At 39.8% G+C, this 25,531-nt stretch overlaps 1 protein-coding gene and 1 long non-coding RNA gene across 12 annotated transcripts in view; one reads left to right on the top strand and one right to left on the bottom strand.

Annotated features, from left to right (window-relative positions):
* The window catches only part of SCYL3 (SCY1 like pseudokinase 3), a 44,094-nt gene that overhangs the window by 1,139 nt on the left and 17,424 nt on the right, over positions 1-25,531 (bottom strand). For 6 of the 11 annotated variants that reach the window (XM_063726529.1, XM_002809804.6, XM_063726527.1 and 3 more), the window contains 11 exons: positions 24,462-24,647; positions 21,824-21,937; positions 19,543-19,599; positions 16,095-16,197; positions 14,770-14,881; positions 12,739-12,816; positions 10,218-10,357; positions 8,459-8,643; positions 4,889-5,060; positions 1,611-1,772; positions 84-778 (listed from right to left, as the gene is read on the bottom strand). In XM_063726529.1, coding sequence (XP_063582599.1) covers positions 84-778; positions 1,611-1,772; positions 4,889-5,060; positions 8,459-8,643; positions 10,218-10,357; positions 12,739-12,816; positions 14,770-14,881; positions 16,095-16,197; positions 19,543-19,599; positions 21,824-21,937; positions 24,462-24,647 — 2,004 coding nt within the window. Of the gene's footprint in view, positions 1-83; positions 779-1,610; positions 1,773-4,888; positions 5,061-8,458; positions 8,644-10,217; positions 10,358-12,738; positions 12,817-14,769; positions 14,882-16,094; positions 16,198-19,542; positions 19,600-21,823; positions 21,938-22,425; positions 22,462-24,461; positions 24,648-25,531 lie in introns of those variants that run through there. The other 5 variants (XM_054525638.2, XM_002809805.6, XM_054525635.1 and 2 more) reach the window with 2 other exon arrangements.
* Positions 688-19,222, top strand: LOC134761912 (uncharacterized). The gene is made up of 5 exons (XR_010141069.1): positions 688-1,446; positions 1,680-1,778; positions 5,915-6,069; positions 8,408-8,607; positions 17,224-19,222. It is a non-coding gene; the product is annotated as an uncharacterized LOC134761912 (long non-coding RNA).

The following is a 25,531-nucleotide window of genomic DNA, read 5'->3' as shown; positions in this document are numbered from 1 at the left end:
GTTATAAATGGGATACTGCAACTAGGACCTATGAGGGAAATCCTAAAGCTAGTAGCACAGTTTACTCCATAAAAAGTACTCACCTCAGTAATTTCTGCTGCAGCAAATTTTGAGGAAAACTGCATCACTGGGGAGACATCATCCTTTTTAGGGACCATTTCTGTCCTCAGTTCAGGTAATATAAGAAAAGCAGCAGAAGGCTTAATTTCTGGGATCATATCAGCAAACCAATCCATCTCAGGATCTTTTACTGGCTTCTTTTTTACTTGAATGGTGAATTCCTCTCCTAAACCAAGTTCTGATGGAACCTTAAGGGGCCTGCCTTGTGATGACACTTTTGGCAGCTTGATTTGGTCTGGGTCATCCCCCCTTTGTACAAGGCTAGTCTTTTGGGGTAAGCTTGATTTCCAAGGCATAGACTCTTCAGTAAGTGGAAGCAAAGCAGGAATAGGCTTCTGCTCCCCTGAGGTAACAGGTTTTGTAGCAGTGATTCCACCTCCTGGGTTTACTTTAGTATCTAAGCTGCTGGGCTCACAGTCATCCCAAGATGACTCCTCCACATCCAAGGTAGTGCACTGGGACTTGACAGCATCACAAGGTTCTCTAGGCCAAATCTGTATGTTGACAGTTTGATTTTCAGGCTCCTCAGGTTCACTCCAGTCAGGCCACTCCTCAGACTTTTTAGAACTTGATGGGAAGTTTTCACTGTCCTCTGAAGTATTTTTTACATCTGAGAGTCCATTTATGGGAAATTTAATAGGCTGAGAAAATGGATCGCCTGTAGGGAAAAGAATTAATTATTCTCATAAAATACTGGTTAAAGGTAAGAACTACACTTAGGGGAAGGATAGCATTAAGGAAGTGTAGTAGTATAGATCTAATTACTTGGAAATATCCATGCATACTAAACAAAAGAGATCCCGGCAGAACATTACTCAAGATCAACGATGTCACATGTTATCCAAATAATTACATAATACTTATATTACTAACTCAGTGGAAGCATGTAAGTAATAACTAGCACATTCAATCCTTATTAAATATCCAAACATACAGTATATTGACATAAATATAGAAATGCTCTAAGCCAGGCAGTGTTATCCTTGGGATGTTAATTACATATGCCTGAAAAAGTCTTGCAGGCTCAAATAAGTTTGCCTAACCCAACTTATTAACCTCACTTTAAGCAGATTTCCCTAAGTGTAGTAGTTAAGGCACTGAGAGATCCTGTGCAATGTGTTAATGACTTTGCTCTCATTTCCCCAAACTTATTTAGCCACAGAACTCTTTTTCACAACACGCCCATTAACATCTTTCAAAACTATCATTCTTGGTACAGTTTGGAAGATGCTGCACTAAGGCATCAAAAGTCTCAAAGTAAAGTATCAGTGCAAAAAAGAATTCAAGTAATGTCAACCTGCTCTTCTCACCAATTATAAAGAAGAGGTAAGTATATGTCCAATAGCCTGGAGAAACAAGATGAGACCAAAGCTGACTACATAATTACAAATAAATCAGTCTCAAAACTCCCAAAACACCCATAAGCTTATTAGTCTCAGGAAAACATTCATCCAAGCAATGGAAAAGCTATATAAATTTAATATTTCTACCTGTCTGTAAAAGAGTATTGTAGTAATCTTGCTGTATGTGCTTCTTGCTGTTGATGGGCATGCTGCCAGAAAAGAAACATTTAGGGAATATGCTAGAGAAGGGGTTCTCCAAGATTGGCAAGATCTGACTGTGATGGCTGCAGACGACACGCATAGGAGAATCTGAAGGTAAATAAAAACTCCAAAACATGAAAGGGACAGTAAATTGCTTCTTGATCTATCACATGGTTGGTGGGCATAGTTAAGTGAAATGGTTATATTTTTACACAGATAAAGGATAAAATGGAGGAGAGAACATCTTCAAACATTTGAAGACATACACCCATTATGGAATGGACTGCCTGTCCCTAGAGGTGTTTAAGAACAGGCTGTGTCCACTCCATGTGGTGGTGATGAATAGAGAGGATCCAAGCATTACATAGATACAACCTTTTGGACACCTAGTTAAAAAGTTATAGCCCTTCAAAACATGTTGGTGGAGATTTAAAACCAACTGATTCTACTTGCTTTCCTTTTAAGAATAAAAGTTGAAGAGCATAAGCACAAGAATATGAATGTAGTGAATACCACAAAACTATACACTTAAAAGTAGTTAAAATAATAAATTTAAGCTGTGGACATTTAACCCCCAACTGGGGAAAAAATTAGTTTCAAGAAATGTCCTTAACAGTTTACCAGAAAGTTTATACTTTAAAAAATGGGCATTGGTCAAAATGATTCAATTAATTTTGAATGAGGATGTGGGGAATGGCCTGGGGTAAACTCTTTTGATTAGGTCCCCAGCTCTCTTCAGCACCACATCTCCCCCCTCCTCACCCCAGCACTCTAAGGCCAGGCCTCTACAAGCCCTCCACTCTTATTTGTGCCACTATCCTCCTTTAAGTCCTATCTAATGCCTTATCCAATGTCTTCTTCTCTGAACCATGTTCTCCACCTCTCTTTCAGGCAGACTTAATTTCCTATTTCCCTTTCATAGCTGAAAATGAGACCACAGCCTCTACATCACCCTTTTCAAGCTCTTTGCAGCCATGACACTGGTTTCATTAGCACCAAGGAAGAGGTGTGAATGCTCTTCAAAACTTCAGGAAGCCAATGTTGCTTTAAAAATTCTTTTAGCATCAAAATTAGAGAAAAGCCTATCTGATTAACTCTTTTCTACTAAGTGTCTCCGTGTTACCAACTATCAATGAGAACTGGCTTAGAGATCCAGAATTACATAACAAGGTCATTGTCTTATTGAAGGCTATATAAAGGAGCAATGACATTGTTGATAAAAAGTTCTTGTAAGACCAGAAATTACTGGTACCTCCCAGGTAACATCCACTGGGAACATACCAGAAATAAGGACTTCCTGCAGTATCTAAAAGTCAACAGCTTTTTACCCCATAGGCCAACAAAAGTCACAAGAAACTTAAACATCTAGTGTTAATAAGAATTGATGCAACCTTTTTATAAGCTGATAGTATCTACTAAATTTAAAATATATCCTTTGGCCCAGCAAGTTTACTTCTGACATTCAGTGTGTGCGGATGCTCAAGTCTCTTAAAGAAAATGATGTAGTATTTAAATATCATCTATGCATATCATCCCATAATACTTTAAATCATTTCTTGGTTACTTATAATACCTTTATTTTTTGGCTTCTTTTCTGAGTATTTTTGATCCACAGTTGGTTAAATCTGCAGATGCAAACCTGCAAATATGGGGGACCAACTGGAAAGATACACGTATAAAGATACTCATTGCAGCACTGTTTGTAGTGATTAAAAATCCAGAAATGGATGCAGTATCCATGAATAAAGAAATCACTGAATGAATTATATTCAGTGAAATATTAGGTAGCCTTCAAAGAGTAAGTTAGACTTCTGTGTATTGGGAGACAGGTCCCTGATATGTTGTTACTAGAAAACAAATTATAGATTTGTGCATGGCATTTTCTTACCATTTAAACAAAAATCCTACACAGTCTTGTGTCACTTACCAATGGGGATATGTTCTGAGAAATGCATCTTAGACCATTTTGTCCTTGTATCAATATCATAGATGGTATAGCCTACTAACACCTAGGCTATAAACTGATACAGTGTGTTACTGTACTGAATACTGTAGATAATTACAACACAGTGGTAATTATTTGAGTGTCCAAACATAGAAAAGTAAAAATATAATAATACATGGTATACCTGTATAGGGTATTTACTATGAATGGCATTTGTAGGACTAGAAGTTGCTCTGAGTTACCAGTGAATGAATATGAAGGCCTAGGATATTACTGTACACTACCATACACTTTATAAACACTACACTTAGGCTACACTTAGTTTATTAAAAAATTTTCTTCAATAATGTTAGTTTACTATAACTTTATAAACTTTTTAATGTTTTTAACTGTTTGACTTTTTTGTAGTAACACTATGCTTAAAACATATTGTACAACTGTACCAAAATATTTTCTTTATATCCTTATTCTGTAAGGTTTTTCTGTTTTTAAAATTATTTACTTATTTTTACTTCGAAACTTTTTTGTTAAAAATCTAAGACACAATCACACACATTAGCCTAGGCCTACACAGGGTCAAGATCATCAATTTCACTGTCTTTGACCTCCACAGCTTATTCCGCTAGAAGGTCTGCAAGGAGCTGTCATGTCCTCTGATAACAATGCCTTCATCTGGAATACCTCCTGAAGGACCCCGGAGGCTGTTTCACAGTTAAAGTTTTTTTTTTTTTTTTTAATAAGCAGAAGGAATACACTAATGATTAAAAGTATAGTAAATATATAAACCAGTTACATAGTCATTTATTATCAAGTATTATGTACTGCACATAATTGTATGCACTATACTTTTATATGACTGGCAGCACACTAGGTTTGTTTACACCAGCATCACCACAAACACATGAGTAATGCATTCCACTACAGCTACAACATCAACTGCTAATAGCAATTTTTCAGCTCCATTATAATGTCATGAGACCATCATGGTATAGACAGTCATTTACGAGGTCCTTCGTTGACCAAAACGTCCTTATGTGGTACATGACTCTCTCTATGCATGTGTAAGCATATATCTGTGTGTCTTTTTGCAAGCTTAAAAAAAAGTATGAAAGGATTCCCACTGAAAATCCCCCTGAGAAGTTCAGAAAGGGAAATTAACTTTTTATTTATACTTCTTTATATCATTTGACTGAATATGACCCTCCTACATTACTTATATAATATTAAAAATCTAAAAAAATAACACACACAAAAAGCTAGACCTTTTAATAATTCTTACCTTCTAGAGAAAGGTCAATATTTTTAGTAAAACTTGGGGCAGTGCGTTTGAAGATCTTGGTTCGTTCTCCTCCCACAACCACCTCTGGTCCAAGCAGAGAGACCAGCACTGCTAGGCTATGCAGAGTAATTGCCACAATGGAATCACTAGTATCACGCAGGCCCAGCAAAACCTAGGAGCAAATGAGGTAATAAGGGTTGACAACCACAATACCTATCTCTTTCTTCCCCTGTAAATGAGCAATTGGGCTGCAAACAGATTGTGCTTAGATAAACTACCTTATCTTAGATATGTGTTCCAGGTCAGTGGCTCTCAAACTACCTGTGGTAAAAGACCAGTATCTTCCTCTCCCAATCCATCACAGACTTACCATTTTTAAAAAATACAATCAAAACAAAATTAAAAAGACATATGTTGGGAACATAAAATTACCTGTCAAATTGCTACAAAAGGTTTTAAATGTTAAGTCTTCATATCTGTACTCACATCACAGAACTGTAATAGAAAGTTCATGTACTGGCAGCGTTCTGCAACTCATCTAGGGCACTAACAGTTATGTTCCTGTCCATGCTCCTCTTTTCAACTCTTTTCAAGGGTCGGACCACCTGTCCCAAACTGAGCCCATCGTAATCTTTTGTCCAGTAATATAAACTAGAATTTATATTTTCAGTTTATATAGGTTTACTCAAAATAAGGACAGTATGCCAGGCAGTGACAAGTGCCTGTAGCCCGAGCTACTCAGAAGGCTGAGGCAGGTGGATCACTTGAGCCCAGGAGTTCTGGGCTGTAGTGTGCTATGCTGATTGGGTGTCTGCACTAAATTCAGCATCAATATAGTAACCTCCCAGGAGCTGGGGACCACCAGGTTGCCTAAAGAGGGGTGAACCAGCCCAGGTTGGAAATGGAGCAGGTCAAAGCTCCTGGGCTGATCGGTAGTGGCTTCATGCCTGTGAAGAGCCACTGCATTCTAGCTTGGGCAACACAGTGAGACCCCATCTCTAAAATAAATTTTTTTTATGAGGACAGAAAACTTGGAAGTTATGGGACAACCATTTTGGCCATGTGGACACCAAAACAAGGAAAGCTGGTCTTCAGAGAGTCAAAAGTCAAACAAATGCAGAGAGAAGAAAGGAATGAAAAACATGGCTGTAAGCCCCAGCTGCACTTGATTTCCATCTAAGGTAGTCTAACATTCATTCATTAATTTTTTTTTGCTTTGGCTGGTTTAAAATGAGTTTCAGTTACTTGCAACCAAAAACACCTTAGAAGACAGTCACATGCAGATATCAGGCAAGTACTGCTCTGCATATAAGGAAGGAAATGACCATCAAAGCATCTGCACCAGCCAGACACAAGGCCAGGGTAACTGGCCTGCCTACTGGAAGCAGCAGGGCGTGATAGGTATCAGGAATCTTTGGTTTTGGTCTTAGCTCTGCTAATAATTCTCAATGTGACTTGACCAATTGGTCTTTTTATTTTTCTGGCCTGGTTTCCTCATTTATACAGTAAGATTAAAGGTTTCAAACAGGACTCAAAAGATAATTATTAGGACCAATGCTAACAGATCAGGCACTTTCTGTACATGTAAACTAAAGCATGTTTCTTTTACATATGATTAGAGTTCTACCCACTGAATATGATAATCATAAAACAGCAATCTGCCCAAGCCAAAAATCGGTCATCCTCAACACCTCTTCCATCTAATGAGAAACTGAGTGCTACCCCTTCTGTGTCCCTCTCCTATATCCACTGTCACACTTTCCCCAGCCTTTGTCATCTCTCAGCTAAACTATTCTAACAGTTTCCTAGCTTATCTCCCTTTCTGTGGTCTCTTCCACACTGCTACCAAAGTGAACTTTCTAGCACACACAAATTGGCCCACTCTTGTTTAGGGGAAGCAGTTTCCTAAGTAACGAGAGCTTTCATTGTCTTCCACATGCTCAACATTTACTCTTTGACCTCAGTCCAATTCTGAGACCTATGATGACAACTTCATTTCAGAGTTAAAGTGCTTCATTCCTCTTCTAAATTTCCAGACACAACTACATACAGGGTAACAATTACTGCTGCAGATGTAAATACAAAGTGCTATGTTGTAGTTATTACAACATAGAGACTTTAAAGTCAGCCCCCAGTGAATCACACCTCCAGTATCCATGCCCTTGAGGAAACCCATCCCACAATGAGCTTGGGCTTTTTCCAACTCTAACCGAAAGAATGAGGCAAAAATGACTGTCAGTTCACAACCTACACTTTAAGAAGGCTTCTTTTGCCCTTTTTTTTTCTTTAGCCCTGGCCAGCCATTTAAGAAGTCCACCTACCTTGCTAGAGAAATCATGTGGAAATGTCACATGGGGGGATACAGGCCCCCCAAGCTTCCTGAAAATTCATGGAGAGAAAGGCGCAGCCTCTCAGCCACCCCTTCCAAGATACCAAGGAGCCATTTTGGATGTGTCAACCCTTGTCGGGCCCCAGATGACTGAAGACTCAGCTGATATGTGGAACACAACCTTCAGCTGAGTCCAGTCAATCCAAAGAATCATGAGAATTAATAAAATGATTATTGTTTTAAGGCACTAAGTTTTGGGGTAGTTACACGGCAACGGATGACTGAAACATGTCCCACTTATGAGCTCCTTGAAAGCAGAGAGAATGTTAATCTATCTCATAGGAAAATTATTTTAAAGACACCATGTGATTGTAGTCTTTTAAAACAATTTTTTAAAAACCTCATACTAGCTTGAATAGTGTCCCTCCAAAATTCATGTCCATGCAGAATGTGACGTTTAGATGAGGTCATACTGGCTTAGGGTAGGCCATAAATTCAATGACTGGTGTCTTTCTAAGAGGCCATGTAAAGACAGACAGGGAGGTAAGAAGGCCACGTGACAACAGAAGCAGAGACTGGAATATAGCCACAAGCCAAGAAATACCAAGGATTGCTGGGAGCTACGAGAAGCTTGTAAAGAGGAGTCCCTTTCACATCCTACAGCCTTCAGAGGAAGCAGGGTCCTGGTGACACCCTGGTTTTAGACTTCTGGCCTCCAGAACTAAGAATAAATTTGTATTGCTTTAAGCCATTATAATTTGTGATAATTCGTTATGGCAGCCTAAGCAACTAATACAAACCTTTCATTAGTTTCACTAACGAAACCCTTTGGTGGGCAAATCATAATAAGGTTCCCTAGTGGCTGATAACAACAGGCTGAAAGCCACTGATACGAATCATCTCATGTTCCTCTCTGTTCTAATTTAATTACTTTATAATAATTATGGATAAATATATTTTATGTTCACAAAGCGCTCCATACATTATTGTTATTCATTTACCTTCCCAAAATTAGCAAACAATTATAGTTTCTCCCAGGTTAAGACCAAATATGTCAGTTTAATCGATTTGCCTGCGTGAATGGAATGGAAATGCAATTTTAATTTCAGCACTTTGTATTCCACAGACTGCTGCCTCAAGGCTTTCTAAGCTATTATCTGAATACCTCCAAAACTCCTTCTTTCTTTCAGCACTCTTCCCTCAGGTTCTGTGACTACCCCACTGCAAACTTGGCCTCTGACCTGTGGCAAGATGACTTTCTTCAGCTGCTCCTGAGTGAAGTGCTCCACGTAGGCCTCGATGTGAGACAGCAGCACCATCCGCACATGCTCTTCATGAACTTCAAACAACTGGAGAAGCACGGGGATCACCCGTGACTGGAACAGGGCTGGTGAGAGCAAGCAAGGAGTTTCTCCCTGCGCATGATCTACCCGAAAAATCAAAGGTTACAGATGAAAAAACAAATTTTCACTTCAGTGAAGAGTATTAAGCATAATTCATACACTGAGCCCAAAACTACACATATTCTAAGTACTCTTTTAAATTCTTTTTTTCTTTTTGAGACGGAGTCTCACTCTGTCACCCAGGCTGGAGTGCAGTGGCGCGATCTCGGATCACTGCAACCTCCTCCTCCCAGGTTCAAGCAATTCTCCTGCCTCAGTCTCCCAAGTAGCTGGGATTACAGGCACCCGCCACCATGCCCGGCTAATTTTTTTATTTTTAGTAGAGATGGGGTTTCACCATGTTGGCCAGGCTGGTCTCAAACTCCTGACCTAGTGATCCGCCTGCCTCGGCGTCCCAAAGTGCTGGGATTACAGGTGTGACCCACCATGCCGGCCAGTATTCTTCTGAATTCTAATGCTCCAAACCAAAGGAAAGTTCTTTTCTTGACCGAAAATTACTTAACGCTTAATTATGTTAAGTACACTTATCTTGTAGAGTTTTTGAAATACTAGAGATCATAGTGTACAACAAAGCTTGTATTTTAATAGAATTCTGAGTAACTTTTTATAAATTTATGTTTATTCAGTGAGGAATTTCATACACTAGATTTGTGACATACTGATATTGTTGTAGTTTTATTTGCAAAACCAGGTGTTAAATGCTACAGTGGGACTTTGATGCTGGATAGTCCTCTTTTTCCAGTATTTATGGTAGTGGTTATCAGGCAGGTACGTATTGAGAATTATTTGGAAACTTTTAAAAAATATGTATACCTATGTCCTGGCTCTCTGTTCTAGAACCAATGGATCAAGCAAAGAGGCAAATTTTTAAAAAGCAACATAGGTGATTCAGAGGCACACCCCTATGTAAAACCTACCGAAATATAGGATGTAAGAGCTATAAAGAAAAATTCATGGCTAAAGAGAATGATATCAAAGTAGAGATATAAGGAAATTCTAAACTGTAACAATGCTTTGTTGGACTGAGATCCCTTTAAGAAAATAAATTCTGAAAGCAGGATTCTACGTAACTTAAAATTCTAGTGTCATATTAATACTATATTCTCTAATCTGTTGTGTTACCATCTATAGTGCTATAAAATTGTAAAATTCCAAAGCAATAACCTCGTTTCACATTCAGAAAAAAAACCTGAAGCCCCAAGAAGTAAAATGATCTCAGTGCTTTTCACTGAAAATAGAAAATAAATGGGTTGCTCTTGGTAAGGTAGGAGGCACAGGCCTAAATGATTCATGATAAATGTAAAAGTTCTTTGAAGATGCATGCCTTACCTTAAAACTTCAAATGTATATTTCAGATTCTAGTCAGATATAACACTTACTATAGTAAATTGGACTCTCTAGGAAGATGCTTCATTTATCCTGTGAACTCTGGTACCCAGGTTTGAATTAAAGTTATCACATCAGGGGCCAACAATTGTTCTCCGTTTTTAGAACCAAACATGTTAACTACACCACACAGTAATCTCATCCCGCTCAAATATGGACTAATAATCACCAAACTCCTTAACTAGCAATAACACTTTGAAAAAGCATTCACCTTTTTTGGGGCCAAGCAGATGAGGAAGAAAACTCTTAACAGCCACTGGCTCTGCAAACACCAACTGATTAAGCAGAAGAGGCACCAACCTTGAAGCTATCAATTCCTCCGACAAGCAGCTGACTCTGTCCAGCAGAAATCTGAGGACAAAAAGGGAAAGCCCAGGAAACTGGTCATGACACTGTATCAGCTTACTTGTACAGTTTAGCCTACACACATCCTCTCACATCACTTCTATCAAAGTGATGCATTTCAAATGGAGATAGAGAAGGTGAACAGATTGGTCCCCAAGTACTTAAGAAAAATGCGTGGCCAGGTGCAGTGGCTCACACCTGTACTCCCAGCACTTTGGACGGCCGGGTCGGGCAGATCACTTGAGGTTAGGAGTTTGAGACCAGCTTGGCCAACATGGTGAAACCCCATCTCTACTAAAAGTACAAAAATTAGCCGGGCGTGGTGGCAGACGCCTGTAATCCCAGCTACTCGAGGCTGAGGCATGGGAGGCTGAGGTTCAATCGCTTGAAGCTGGGAGGCAGAGGTTGCAGTGAGCTGAGATCATGCCACTGCACTCCAGCCTGGGTGACAGAGTGAGATTCTGTCTCAAAAAAAAAAAAAAAAAAAAAAATACATAAAGTGTGAGGCAAAGCCAGCTAGTCAGCACACCTCCAATTCACACCAGGAAATGTTTCCACCAAATTATCCCCTTACTAATAGCCAAAGTGCCCTCCTTTTTACCCTAATAAGACAGGCTTTGTAGATAATAAAAGACACTTTCTCAAATTTAAACAATGTAGAAAGTTTCCATAACTAACAAAATATAGGCTTTTGTCACTATCCCCATAAATTAGAACAACATATATAAAGGCATTTTGTTAAGAAATACAGATATTAGGTATTAATGGTAATATTACTCCATTATACAATCACCCTTAGCAGATATCCTTGCCTCCTACTTTATTAGGAAACAGGTCACATGCATTATCACCTTCAAACCCCTACACCGCTATCAGCAAACAGGTTTACATTGATACTCATTCCCACCTCCCTTCTAGTCATCAAGGATCCGAGGGCCTTCTCTTACTTAAGGCCACCCCATCCAGCCACTGCCCCAGCATTCCCCTCTCTTCCAGGACAATGCACCAACCGTCTCCCCAACTTGACTGCAGCTTCAACTGCTCCCTCCATTCTTCTGCTAGCTCCTTTCCCTCGTCTATTAATATGCTCAGGTCTCTTCCACCCTTACAAAATCCTTCCTTGACTCCATTTGCTTCTTCAGTAATAATATTTTCTCTCCAAGTTTTTCTCACCTTCTGTTCACTTCTCAGCCCAATGCATTCTCACTGCTGGAACAGCTCTTGCTAAGATAAAGTTACCAGTGTCTTCCTAACTACTAAATGAACAGGTACCTGTTCGTTCCTCCTACCTTCGTGAAATTCCCTACTCCTTTGGGAATATCATAGCCTTCCTAGCTCTCTGAGTCTCCTCTAACCCCTGCTTCTCATTCATCAGCCACTCCTTCCCACCAGCTCCCTTATAAGGTTGGGTGCCCCAGGATTACAATTTGGGCTCACTGTCCTTTTCATGCTACCCACTTTCTCTGTGAAAATATCACCAACTACAGGCTGATAACACCCTAACATTTCCCTCTAGCTCATCAGCTTAAGACTTCTCTCAAGCTTCAGACCTGTCTGGTCAACTGTCCATGTACATCTCTATCTAAAGTCCAACAGATACTTCAAACCAACATATCCAACACTGAAGTCATAATTTTCCCTGCATATTAGGTCCTCTCCTCCAATATTCTCTATTTCATTTGGTGATAATCCCTAAGGCTTCTCAGCTTTATCTTTTTAAATGTTTATCTTAGTGTCTTCTTCATTGGAGACATTAATGCCCTTATATGTGGCTTCATATTTACTGCCTGGACTACCATAGTCACTAACCAATCCAAATCTTAAATGAGTTAAGCCTTCCCACTCAATAGAGAACAAAGTGATCCACCTAAAGGGACATTAATCTGTTTCACAGCCTGCTTCCATCTCTTTGATGGCTTCAATGCCTGAAGTCCCCTATTTACAAATAATGTCAGCACTCCTCACTGCCACATGCAAGGTATACCTCCTACCTGTCCTTGTCTTGGAATTTGTCCCCCAGCAGGACTTAACTGTTTGTGGTTCCTGCACAAGTCACACTAGGTCTTGTCTTTGTGCATTTGTTCATGTTGCCCCTCTGCCTAGAATACCTTTTCTCTAACGACCTCCTCCTGCCCTGTGTGTTCTCAGGACTCCTTCCGAAAGCTCTACTGTACCCACTTCTCTGTTTAAGGATTATCAGTCTGGGTATCTATTTCGTTTACCAGAAATATCTACCCCAGGGCCTATCAGAAAGCCTGACACATAGGAAATGTTCAATAAATGTGAAATAAACCAAATATCTGACTCATCTTCTCTAGAATACCTAAAGTGATTATATGGACTTAATCCAAGTTATTCAATTTAAATTCTTAATTTTCTGAACTTACTTAAAGAATTCCGTTTTTTCCTCTTCACTCTTCAATGTTAAACTTTTCAAGAAATTCACAACTTCCAGAAAATCATTTCTAAATGCCAAAAAGAGAAGGAATTCAGCAGAACAGATTAGAGAATGTTAAATATTGAGGCCATAATCACAGACTACATCAATATAATTTTCAACCAAGAAACATTCTCCTTTGCCATTTAAAGATTCTATTACAACTAAGTAGCTTATGAGACAAATACTATGGAACAAGCCTCTATGAAATCTAATATTTTAATATCAAAGAGATCTGTGAAGAGGATACAAGTTTAAACACACATATGCTAACGTGCTTTATGGTTTAGTCAGAAAAATCCTCCAAATTGTTGGTTGTAATACGATGTTAAATGAAGTATGCTGGGAGAAATGACATTACCATTACAAAATATTGCTGACTCTCAAGTGTCCTTTGATGAAATAGAAACTATTAAAGAGATGTGGAAAGTGGAATTTCCATACAGCAATCTTCTCATTTCTCCTGCTGTAAGTTACTTGGTCATTCTTTCAGCCAGGCAGGGATTAGTGTGAGAGGAGAGGTCGGTTTCCTACAGGGCTGCCAGAGAATTCCAAAGGCTGTGCACTGCTCAGCTCACACCCTACTGTATATGAGACTGTTGACCCCAGATGCTCTGGCATACAAGCTGGACAGCCTATTCGGAGGCCCAGTAAGCAGAGATACCACTTGGGTCTTCACATCTTATGTTTATACTTACCTTAGGCTTCCCCCGGTTCAGCAGCAAAGATGTCTAAACTTTAATCAATCAAATTGGTTCAGCTGCCTCTGTAAGGGATGCTGACCCTGGCTCCTACTGTTGTGTCTTGACTGGGGTTTCTCCCCACGTTAACAGTGGGATTTTGGCAGGTGCGGTTTGTGTGTTTTCAGTTTTCTTCTCCCCTCTCAATTTACAATACAACTCTTAATAAATAACTCATTTTACACATAGTGATGAGAGAATCTATTTACCATAAGGGATTGTTCTTTGTAGAGACTTTCTATCAAGGGAAATAAAATATTTCTAAGAATCATCCAAAAGGGCATAGAAGTACTTTGGAAAGACTCTCATAATGATAAATATAAAATTTTTATTTGTCAATTAAAAATACAAATTTTTAAAAACATCCTCAGAAAAGACGATCATAATGGGAAAGTTTTGAATAGTTTCTTTGAAATATGACAATATAAGCCCAATAACCATAAATGCTACTTATTTAATAAGATTACCCTTCCCCACCTGCCCCTAGTTCTATCCTAGAGGTAATTTTCCCCACTTGGGAATAATACTAGTCTTCCCTTTGCTCTGGTTTTTCCCAAGCTCTAAATGCAAACACATAGGGTTTTTAGTTTTAAAACTAACATAAGGTTGGCTTTGTTAATAAAAGTCATGAATATGGAACTAACCTGTGCAGAAGTTCTGCAGTCATGGAAATAAAAAAATGAAGGACACATAATTAAAACTAACCTTGAAGAAGGGTTCAAAAATATCTCTGAATCTAATAACGTATTAAATTATATTGCGCCCTTCCCTCTAAACCAACTTATTTGCTCTTCCATCACATATTACTAGACAGAGAATATGAACTCATTCCCCATCCCCATGAGAAAAACTGAATAATAATAAACTCATAATATAATGGCAGCAGAAAAGAAAGGCTAGGTTTAGTAACTTTTTCAATTAACTTACAGCTGTAAACCAGTGGACACACCTAGCTTCTTCACTATTAGAAGCCCTAATAAATCTGGCTACAATTTCTAAATCCAAGCCTTCAAGACAATCAAGCATTTCTAAAACTTCCTATCTATAATAGGAAACTGACAGACAACCCAATTTCTTCCTCTATTTTCTCCTGTGGACATGATTCAATCTCTCCTAATAATTAACAACAGAAACTGCATCATTTGGTCCTCCAAAATCCCCCCACTGCCACTTATCCAAGGCATGAGAGCAGGCAGCAGTGTTCCGGAAGCAGCTGGCATCACCACACCAGATGCCCTCACCTGAAGAAGTCATGAGATAGTAAGGTGCAGAGCGCTGGCCGACATTTTGGAATGGGATTCAGCAAAGTTGAGTGCAAGGTCTGTTGAAAGCTGGAGAGAACATCCGCTGAAACTGAAATCCAGAGCTACAGTTAGTTTCCAATGCCTTCTCCCTCTTTTCAGGACCTCTATAGCTGGAGACTGCCGAGAGCAAAAACCAACCTGTAAAAGCCCAAACAAACAAAGCCCTGGCTGTTGCTAAACAGCTTCCTGCTTGCCTTAGGCAAAACTCATTGGCAGGTGTAGAAAGTTGTCCTGCCACCACCGTCAAACCCCACCCCAGGTGCCATTCCCTTCTATACCCTCTCATTTCCTGATTATCCATTTAACCCAGCTCAGGCCCAAAGAAAAAGGGCTAACAGTGATAGGTTTGAGGGTCTTTCTCAACAGGGGTTCCTCATCCACAGAACAGTTATATGAATGATTATATTTACAATTCTTCCAAGGACAGTAAATAATTGCTACTATTCTAAATACATAGAATAGTTCATTATACACAATGGATGCCTTTGGGCCTTAGGGTTTAATTCTCAAGTATTTAGGATGGGACAATTTAGAGCTGACAGCTGAATCAGAACACTGCATAAGCCTGGCAGAACAAACTGCATTAGAACTGGCACAAAGCTTGAGCCATGTGAGATGTAGGCCAATAAGGGGCCTACTGTGACACATGCCTCAGTAAACTCAATGAGTGGAAAATTAAAGTCCTAAAGTGGGCACAGGAGAGTGAAGCAGGCTGCCAAGCATGCAGTTAGAGAACACAGAAGAGAGGAGAAAACTATGTCTTTAGCCTGAGCTTTAAGAGGCAATGAAAGAAAAAAGTGAAGAGTAAATTAAAGTAATAGGAAAATAAATCAAATGAGCTTTGAAAGAATAAAGAAATGTTAAGCTCAATTTAACAAAAAATTATGAATTTTACCCTATTATTCAGATTATTAGATATAAATCATTAGTGATAGTTATGTACTTATTGGCTGGTTCAATAAGGAATAGAGTCTACATTTACACCACTTAAGTACTATTACCAATTAATAAGATAATCACACATGATACTGACAGCCATAGTTCAAAGTGCTTCCTACTTAAAATTCTTTTCACCATGCAAACTAATGAAACCCAAAGCTTCTTTCCTTACTGTTCTTAATATCTGCCCTAAAAAAGTTACCTGGTAAGCAAAAGATTCCTTACTATGCTCAAAGACTGTAGTCCTTTGAATTCCACACAGAATAGGTCATGGATGATTTTCCTACTTATTCTATAGATGCAGTAGTATAACTCCAACTCACCCTGTTCATTTAAGATTGTGAGCAAACTTTCCACCAGTGTTCCAAATGAAAAGGCATCCCGGGCATGTCCATGACACTCTGGGAGAGTTGTGAATTCTGGAGACTAAAAGCAGTGAAGACAATTAAAACTAGAGGATCTGCCTTATAAGCCATTTCTAATTTTCTCTGAAGCACCTTCTCCCATGTTTGTATTTATTATACTCAAATCTATCTTCAGACCACCACACATGAATGTATAGGTTCTTAACACTATTAGTGAATAGAATTTGTTGAAGATTTTAAAATATTAAAATGAGCAAAAATTTTTAAAAAGGTCAGAGTATGGTACAAGTCAGTGGCTTTTACAAATATTTTCACAGCAACCCATGGTAAAGAATATGTCTTATATCATGATCTACTATACATACACATGCATAAATACACACATAATGGAAACAAAAGTTTCATAAAACTATCTAAGATGCCCAAAGACATGTTCTTTTATCCTTTTTTTTTATAAAATGCTAGTCAGGACCCCCTAAATTGACTTACAACCCACAAATCACCAATTTTAAAAACATTAGTATATATACATAATACTGATTTGGATAAAACTGATTTATTTCAAGTCTTAGGTCTATACTTAAGTTTATAGTTGAGTTCATATTTCCTGTAAAGCACACTAAATATACCTTTGGGGATTGTTTATTTATAGTGGCTATAAGAACAAATTTATAGAAGGAGCATCTGCTTTTGAATTTATTGGTAAACAGAATCTTTATTTACCAGCAATCTTAATAATCATTCTTCTGTGCATCTTGAAATCCTAAGTAATGGGCAGCTAGAGATAGATGAATGGTTTGGGTGACATACAAGGAAGGACTAGGGTTTTTGCTTCCACAATTATTATGGATTCCAGCAAAGTGCAACTACTGATAATGGTTTCACTGTTTTCCCACCCAAATCTCATCTTGAATTATAACTCCCACAATTCCTATGTGTCCTGGGAAGAACCAGTGGGAGGTGATTGAATTATGGGGGCAGGTCTTTCCTGCCCTGTTCTCATGATAGTGAATGGGCCTCACAAGATCTGATGGCTTTAAAAAGGGGAGTTTCCCTGCATAAGCTCTCTTCTCTTGTCTGCCACCAGGTAAGACATGCCTTTTGCCTTCTGCCATGATTTTAAGGCCTCCCCAGCCACGTGGAACTGTAAGTCCAATAAACCTCTTTCTTTTGTAAATTGCCCAGTCTCGGGTATGTCTTCATCAGCAGCGTGAAAACAGACTAATACAGTAAATTGGTACCAGTAGAGTGGGGCGTTGCTGAAAAGATACCCAAAAATGTGGAAGAGACTTTGGAACTGGGTAACTGGCAAAGGCTGGAACAGTTTGGAGGGTTCAGAAGAAGACAGGAAAATGTGGGGAAGTTTGGAATTTCCTAAAGACTTGTTGAATGGCTTTGACAAAAATGCTGCTAGTGATATGAACAATAAGGTCCAGGCTGAGGTGGTCTCAGATGGAGATGAGGAACTTGTTGGGAACTGGGGCAAAGGTGACTCTTGTTATGTTTTAGCAGAGACTGATGGGACTTTGCCCCACCCTAAAGAACTGTGGAACTCTGAACTTAAGAGATGATTTAGGGTATCTGGCGGAAGAAATTTCTAAGCAGCAGAGCATTCAAGAGGTGACTTGGGTGCTGTTAAAGGCACTCAGTTTTAAAAGGAAAACACAGCATAAAAGCTTGGGAAGTTTGCAGCCTGACAATGCAATAGAAAAGAAAATCTCAGGTGAAATTCAAGCCAGCTGCAGAAGTTTGCATAAGTAATGAGGGGCCAAATGTTAATCCCCAAGACAATGGGGAAAATGTCTCCAGGGCATGTCAGAGATCTTCACGGCAGCCCCTCCCATCACAGGCCTGCAGGCCTAGGAGGAAAAAGTGGTTTCATGGGCCAGGCCCAGGGTCCCCATGCTGTGTGAAGCCTAGGGACTTGGTGCCCTGCAGCTCAGCCACTCTAGCCGTGGCAGAAAGGGGCCAACGTAGAGCTTGGCATGTGGCTTCAGAGGGTGCAAGCCCCAAGCCTTGGCAGCTTCCACGTGGTGTTGGGCCTGCAAGTGCACATTAGTCAAGAACTGGGGTTTGGGAACCTCCACCTAGATTTCAGAAGATGTATGGAAATGCCTGGATGCCCAAGCAGAATTTGCTGCAGGGCAGGGCCCTTATGGAGAACCTCTACTAGGGTAGTGTGAAAAGGAAATGTGAGGTCAGTGCCCCCACACAGAGTTCCTATTGGGGCACTGCCTAATGGAGCTGTGAGAAGGGGACCAGCATCCTCCAGATCCCAGAATGGTAGATCTACTGACAGCTTGCACCGTGTGCCTGGAAAAGCTGCAGACATTCAAGACCAGCCTGCGAAAGCAGCCAGGAGGGAAACTGTACCCTGCAGAGCCACAGGGGTAGACGCTGCCCAAGACCATGGGAACCCACCTCTTCCATCAGCGTGACCCGGATGCGAGACATGGAATCAAAGGAGATCATTTTGGAGCTTTAAGATTTGACTGCCTCACTGGATTTCAGACTTGCCTGTAGCCCCTTTGTTTAGCTAATTTCTCCCATTTGGAATGGCTGTATTTACCCAATGCCTGTACCCCCATTGTATCTAGGAAGTAACTAACTTGCTTGTGATTTTACAGGCTCATAGGTGGAAGGGACTTGCCTCGTCTCAGATGAGACATTGGACTATGGACTTTTGAGTCAATGCTGAAATGAGTGAAGACTTTGGGGGACTGTTGAGAAGACATGACTTGTTTTGAAACGTGAGGACATGAGACTGGGGAGGGGCCAGGGGAGGAATGATGTGGTTTGGCTGTGACTCTCATCTTGGATTGTAACTCCCACAATTCCTATGTGTCATGGGGAGGAATTCCGTGGGAGGTGACTGAATTATGGAGGTAGATCTCTCCTGTGCTGTTCTGGTAATAGTGAGTAAGTCTCACAAGACCTGATGGTTTTATAAAAGGGAATTTCCCTGCACAAGCTCTCTTCTCTTGTCTGCTGCCATGTGAGAAATGCCTTTCACCTTCCGCCATGATTGTGAGGCCTCCCCAGCCACATGGAACTGTTTAGTCCAATAAACCTCTTTCTTTTGCAAATTGCCCAGTCTCAGGTATGTCTTTATCAGCGGCGTGAAAACAGACTAATACAACTACTTATCATGAAATGGGTATAATTGTCTGTTCACACTAAGGTATCTCTACCTCTAAACAATATCATAGGTGTTTATGTGACAAAAAAATTTAAGCTGGCTCCCTGGCTGTGGTGATAAGATTAATCTTAGAAAGCTTTAAGGCCAGAGGAATTATGAGGCATCTATAACTCAGTAAAGAAAGGAATAAGCAGAGGAAAGTTTTTTAAAATTTCATACTCAGTTACACAAAGACGCCTTCATTATATGTGAAATATATCATCTTACCATCTCTTCAGGAGGGATAGATGCTGGGTCTCTTATTGACTGAATACTCCTCAGAAACTAGACAGAGAAATAAATTAAAGAAAATGATTCATACATATGTTTGGTGAACTAATCTCTTACATCAGGTTACATAAGCAATGAGCAAGGCAAACAGCAGCAATTAAACCTTCAAATCAATGCCGCATATTAGATGCACGAATTTAAAATGCTTCTAATTTTAAAAATGCAAATAAAGTACCTGGCACAGCACAAGGCATAGTAATAAATGGTAGTTCCTTTTCCTCTCCCCTTCATCTGGTTTAACAGACACGCTCTGCTGTTCAGAGGCATCTGTGCATCTGATTTCCTTATATGGAAATTAGAACACTTCTTTCTCTTCCTGCTTAGATATTAACAATAAGAAGGCTTTTCTAGCACAGAACAAATCTGTCATTAATCTCACTAAATCAAATGAATCTTAAGTCTTGCTACCATACGAGATTAGAAAGTTGAGAACCTTAGTTATGGAGACAAAACAAACATCCACAGAATAAGCATATTAATTTGCTAGTTTCAAAGACTATTTTTGAAGAGCCTATATGTCCCGAACATTGTTTAGGGCACTAGGAATACAAGATGAATGCAATAAAGTTTCTGCCCCCAACCAGGTGCTCATAACCTAGAATGTAAACTAAGAATCTCCATAAACGTGCTAAGTTACCTGGAAGCACTGGGGTGACTAATTTTGTTGGGCAGGGGAATGCCTAGGGGAAGGAGTCACAGAAAGGACATTGAAGCCAGATCTTAGATGAGTTTACATTTTCCAGAAGCCAAGGGGAAGAAATGCATTCCAGCAACAGAATGGCCTACAAAGAAGAAGAGTGTGAAGGAAGAAGGCATATGTGGGAACACAGCTGAACTGCATGGAACAAGATGTAACCAGACTATAGCTCAAGAACTCTTGAGTGAGGCCAGACTCGGTGGCTCATATCTGTAATCCCAGCACTTTGGGAGGCTAAGGTGGGCAGATAACCTGAGGTCAGGAATTTGAGACCAGCCTTGGCAACATAGCAAAATCCCATCTCTACCAAAAATATAAAAAATTAACGAGGTGTGGTGGTGTGCACCTGTGGTCCCAGCTACTCAGGAGGCTGAGGTGGGAAGATCACTTGAGCCAGGGAGGCAGAGGTTGCAGTAAGCTGAGATCGCACCACTGCACTCCAGCCTGGGTGACAGAGGGAAATTCCATTTCCCAGCACTCCCCAAAAAAACCTAAATGGTAAATGGGCTGAAGGTGGGCTGCAGAAAGATTGTGAAGGGCCTTATATCCCATGGCAAAGAATTTGGAATAAACAGCACAGAAAGGATTACATGCTATATACAAAGTACACAAAAGGTAAATTCAGGGAAGAAAGAGATCAATATGGACAGAATAACCAGAGAGATGTCTTTGTGGTAGAACATTTGAACTGAGCAAGAACCCATGAAGGTGCACGTTAGACATGGCCCAAGTTAAGTGTGGAAGCAGCACAAAAAAGAATAGGGGAAATTAGACTGAAACAGTAAGTCAACAGTGAGCCACCATTTCCATAGGGATATTAAGATGGAAATGGTTTTTATTTTTTCTTTAAGAAAGACTGAATGCAGCGGCAACACGCAAAATGTGAAAAGAACACACAAAACAGAAAACAGAAAGGTTTATCAACCTAGGAGGGAAACATGCAGAACTCTCAGACAAAAGTATAAGGAATACTACATCAGCAACAACACAGCCCACTAGGAGTTAAGATGCACAGGTCCTAAATCCAGCTACTAAGATACTATGTATGAAATCGGGCAACTCGGACAATTGTTCAAAGAACATTTTCTGAATACCTAGTATGTGCCAGGCACTATTCTAGGTAGAGGTATAAAGATAAGAGACTCACACTCTTAAGAGCCCAACCACTGGAATACAAGACAGATACATAAAGGTAATTTCATTATCAAGTGGTATGATCCAAGTAAGTACAAGGTACTATGGGGCAGAGAGGAGGGGCATTTAACTCAAATATCTGAACAAAACATTTTACCTCTCTCAGTCTCAGGTTTCCCCATTTATAAAATAAGGAGAAAGGATACATGACCCCCACTGCCTCTGAGGAACAAAATGCTATAATTCTATAAATGAGGGCACTGACAAAAAATTCAAGTCTCCAAATCTAAGACCAAGCTAACACTGAAGGAAAGTGCCTAGGCAAGAACCACATACCAAGACACTATTAAAAACCAAGTAAGGAAGGGGGGCTGTCCCCTGGCTTACCTCTGGTGTGGCCTGAGAAACTTTACAAACAGTTTCCATTCCTCCTAGCTTCCAGTGCCCATCTTCACTCACAAACACAGATGATAAACAGACATTATTGTGTGTTAGGTGTCCCTGGAAAAAAAAAAAGAAAAGAAGGAAGAGTGCCACTCCAGGATCTGAAATAGAAATTTATTTCAAAAAATGTTTTTCTCCATCTCTCACAATCTTTATTTTAAAAAACTAAATACTAATCACCAAAAAAATTATGACAAGCCTTCCCACTTGTGGCATAATAAATGGAACTATGACTTTAAGAAACAACAAATTGAATGAAGTTAGATAAGAAGAAAAATGGAATGGAAGGGCTTCTGTTATCTCCCCCTGCCTCGTGGCAGGTTAATAAACACCTTAAAGCCAGTGCACACAGTCATCTCCCCATTTCTATGGGAGTCAGGGGATATACATGTTCTTATACATTTACAAGTCTGTATAACCTATATTATTTGCTTCCAATGCCTTTAAAGATAAAATATATCTTTGCTCACATAGGTTATTTTATTAATTTTCTTCTCTAGATTCTTTCTCACCCACATTCTATCACGAACCCAGATCCACTTCACCTGAAATCTTGTTAGTAGGCGTTAAAAAAATTCTGCCTGAAGAAGAGGAAAATGGAATGATAAGGACCACCAGAAATATCTCACAGACTGGCTGGGCGTGGTGGCTCACGCCTGTAATCCCAGCACTTTGGGAGGTCGAGGCGGGCGGATCATGAGGTCAGGAGATCGAGACCATCCTGGCTAACACGGTGAAACCCCGTCTCTACGAAAAATACAAAATATTAGCCGGGCATGGTGGTGGGCACCTGTAGTCCCAGCTACTCGGGAGGCTGAGAAAGGAGAATGGCGTGAACCCGGGAGGTGGAGCTTGCAGTGAGCCGAGATCGCGCCACTGCACTCCAGCCTGGGCGACAGAGCAAGACCCCGTCTCAAAAAAAAAAAAAAAAAAAAAAAAAAGAAATATCTCACAGACCACAAAAGAGCCCATTTTAAAACTGTAAAAATAGTACAGTCAAATAAGTAAAAGAAAGGGAGAAAATAAGAACAGGATTCAGGTATTTAAGTTTTTTTCCCCAAACCAAAAATGATTTCAGTAGATAAAAAAGTATGTTTAAAGTTATTATGTATGTATGTAATGTATGTATTTATTACAGGGTCTCTGTTGCCCCAGCTGGAGTACAGTGGTGTGATCACAGCTCACTGCAGCCTTGACCTCCTGGGCTCAAGCAATCCTCCCACCTCAGTCTCCTGAGTAGGGGGACTACAGGCATGTGCCACCATGCCTGGCTCATTTTTTAATATGTTTTTGTAGAGATAGGGTCTTGCCATGTTGCCCAGGCTGGTCTCAAACTCCTGGGCTCAAGCGATCCTCTTGCCTCGGCCTCCCAAAGTGCTGGGATTACAGGTGTGAGCCACTGTGCCTGGCCAAAAAAGCACTTTAAATATTCTACCCAATACATCAAATATGTAAATATTTTTATAGAGAATACTCCAAAAGATAAATATTTTTAAAGGAAGGTTTAGAATAGTGTGTATAGTATATCTCCATTTGAGAAAAAAATGAAAGAACAAGTATACACACTAGATATTTGTTTTATATGCACAAAGAACAACTCTGGAATAATACACGAGTTACCACAATTGCCTCTGAAGAGAGGAATTAGGGCACTGGATTCAAGGATGGGAGAGGGACACCTCACCCACATACTGTACAAACTTTTTTAACCATGTGTATGCACTTTTGTCAACAAAGAAGATATTTCTCCCCACTGAACCACTAATAATTCTCATTATCATGCGACCTTGTAAATGCACTTTTAAGAGACTATAAATCCAACATGATATTTGGAGAATCTGTCTCCAATTAATTGAAAAAATTTAAAAACATACATAAAGATGAGTCAAGTCCAAGTGTTTCTAACCTGTGACTAGTATTTTTTAATCTTGGTGGACTGCCAAAGACCTTAATGCTTCAGAATGCAAATACCATTAAGAAAACAGTAATACTGTCAAGAAACAGACCAGAAGTAAACCTAGGAACCATCTTCTAGTAATAGCAAATATCATCAGAGAGCCAAGCACACTGGTTACACCACAGAATGTTAAGAGGCTGTCTCTCAATTGGCCCCAACTACTCAAATGGGAAAGGAAAGGATATGTATATATTCTGCCTCTTCCTAAGAAATGGTCATTTCTTTCTTCAGAATCTAAAATGGGACACAACTCCTGAAAACAAATAGGAACTTTAGTCTATGGCAGCACTGACATTACACCTTTTCTTTGTTTTAGTAACTCATGCCAGCTGTAGCTATTTTTAGGCAAAGAGTTATCCAAAACTAGAGACAGACTATAGTAAACTAAAATAAAATTCTATAAGTAACTGTCCAGGGACACAGAACTAGTTGTCCATTCTATAAACCTCTATCTACAGCACCTCTTGTGGCTTCCAACATGCTATTTTTCCTCAGGAAGTTTTCTAATAATAACACTTAACTTACAATTTCTATACACATCGTAATTTATAAGTATTACCACACTCATCACCCCCACCCCCATCTACATCAAAGTCTGTGATGCAGACTATACAGGTTACTTACTCTGTCATGAAGGAAGATAAGAGCCAGCAATATGTCATAGATCCCAGCACAGACCTCTGCAGAAGACAGTGTTTCCAAAGCCACTTCCAGGGGCTGTACTCGCTCAGTGACAAGATGAATGCCATCCGCTTCCACAGTACAAGATAAAAATCTTAGCAAGCAAGGGTGACGAAGTGTCTTCAAATGCTTTAAAAATACAAACCGAAGAGTTGAAGTTAATGACCCCAAACCAGATTATAGTTTCATATACATTATGGGGGAAATCAGAAAATGTATACTTGCAGTTAAGGCTCTTTTGAGCTCCCTACCTTCCTCCCTACCCACTAAATTTCACATAAGGCAAAGATCTATGACTTGTTCTGACATCATTCAATTAACTAACATTTAAATGACTCTACAGAAATTTCCAGTTCCATTATTGTAGTGCAAGCCTCATAAGAGCCCAGATCTCTCAACGATTACTGCTATAAACTGAACAAAGTGCCAGAAACAACTGAAATCCTGACAAGTAAGCAAATGCAAACAGATTATGGAGGGGAGTCAAACCTGAAGAAGCGACACTCATGGGGGTAAGTTTCTTGGTTTGGGGAAATTTTCCCCTTCTCACAGCTATGCATGGAGGCAGGCCCCATTTGCAAAGCAGTGTAACAAAGGTGCTAAAAGTCCAGTAAAAACTTTACCATCTTTCTGGCTGAAAGAATGATAGAAAAGAACCAAGGAAGGTGAGTATGAGGAGGGTATCCCAGAGAGCAGGGAGCTGGAGAGATGCCCTGATTTTTCACATACCCACAAATTCTCAGAAGCAAGCATCCACAGGATAGACCCAAACCAGCAGAGCAAAGTTTTGAGAAACAGACAGATTGCAAATACCATTCACAGATAGAGTAAGAGGAAGTAGTTCAAAAACATGAGGCCTGAACCTAAATTAGCTGCCTGCTAAATAAAAGACATCAGCATTTTCCAAAGGATTATAACAGAGCAAAGAGTTATGTGACATCGCATTCAAAATGTCCAGGATGCAACCCCAAACTACTCAACATACAAAGAACCACAAAAATGTAACACATTCT

This window comes from Pongo abelii, chromosome 1, assembly GCF_028885655.2.
Source record: "Pongo abelii isolate AG06213 chromosome 1, NHGRI_mPonAbe1-v2.0_pri, whole genome shotgun sequence".
NCBI lineage: Eukaryota > Metazoa > Chordata > Mammalia > Primates > Hominidae > Pongo > Pongo abelii.
The sequence above is the reverse complement of the archived record's forward strand: the minus strand, read 5'-3'. Positions and strand labels throughout refer to the sequence as shown.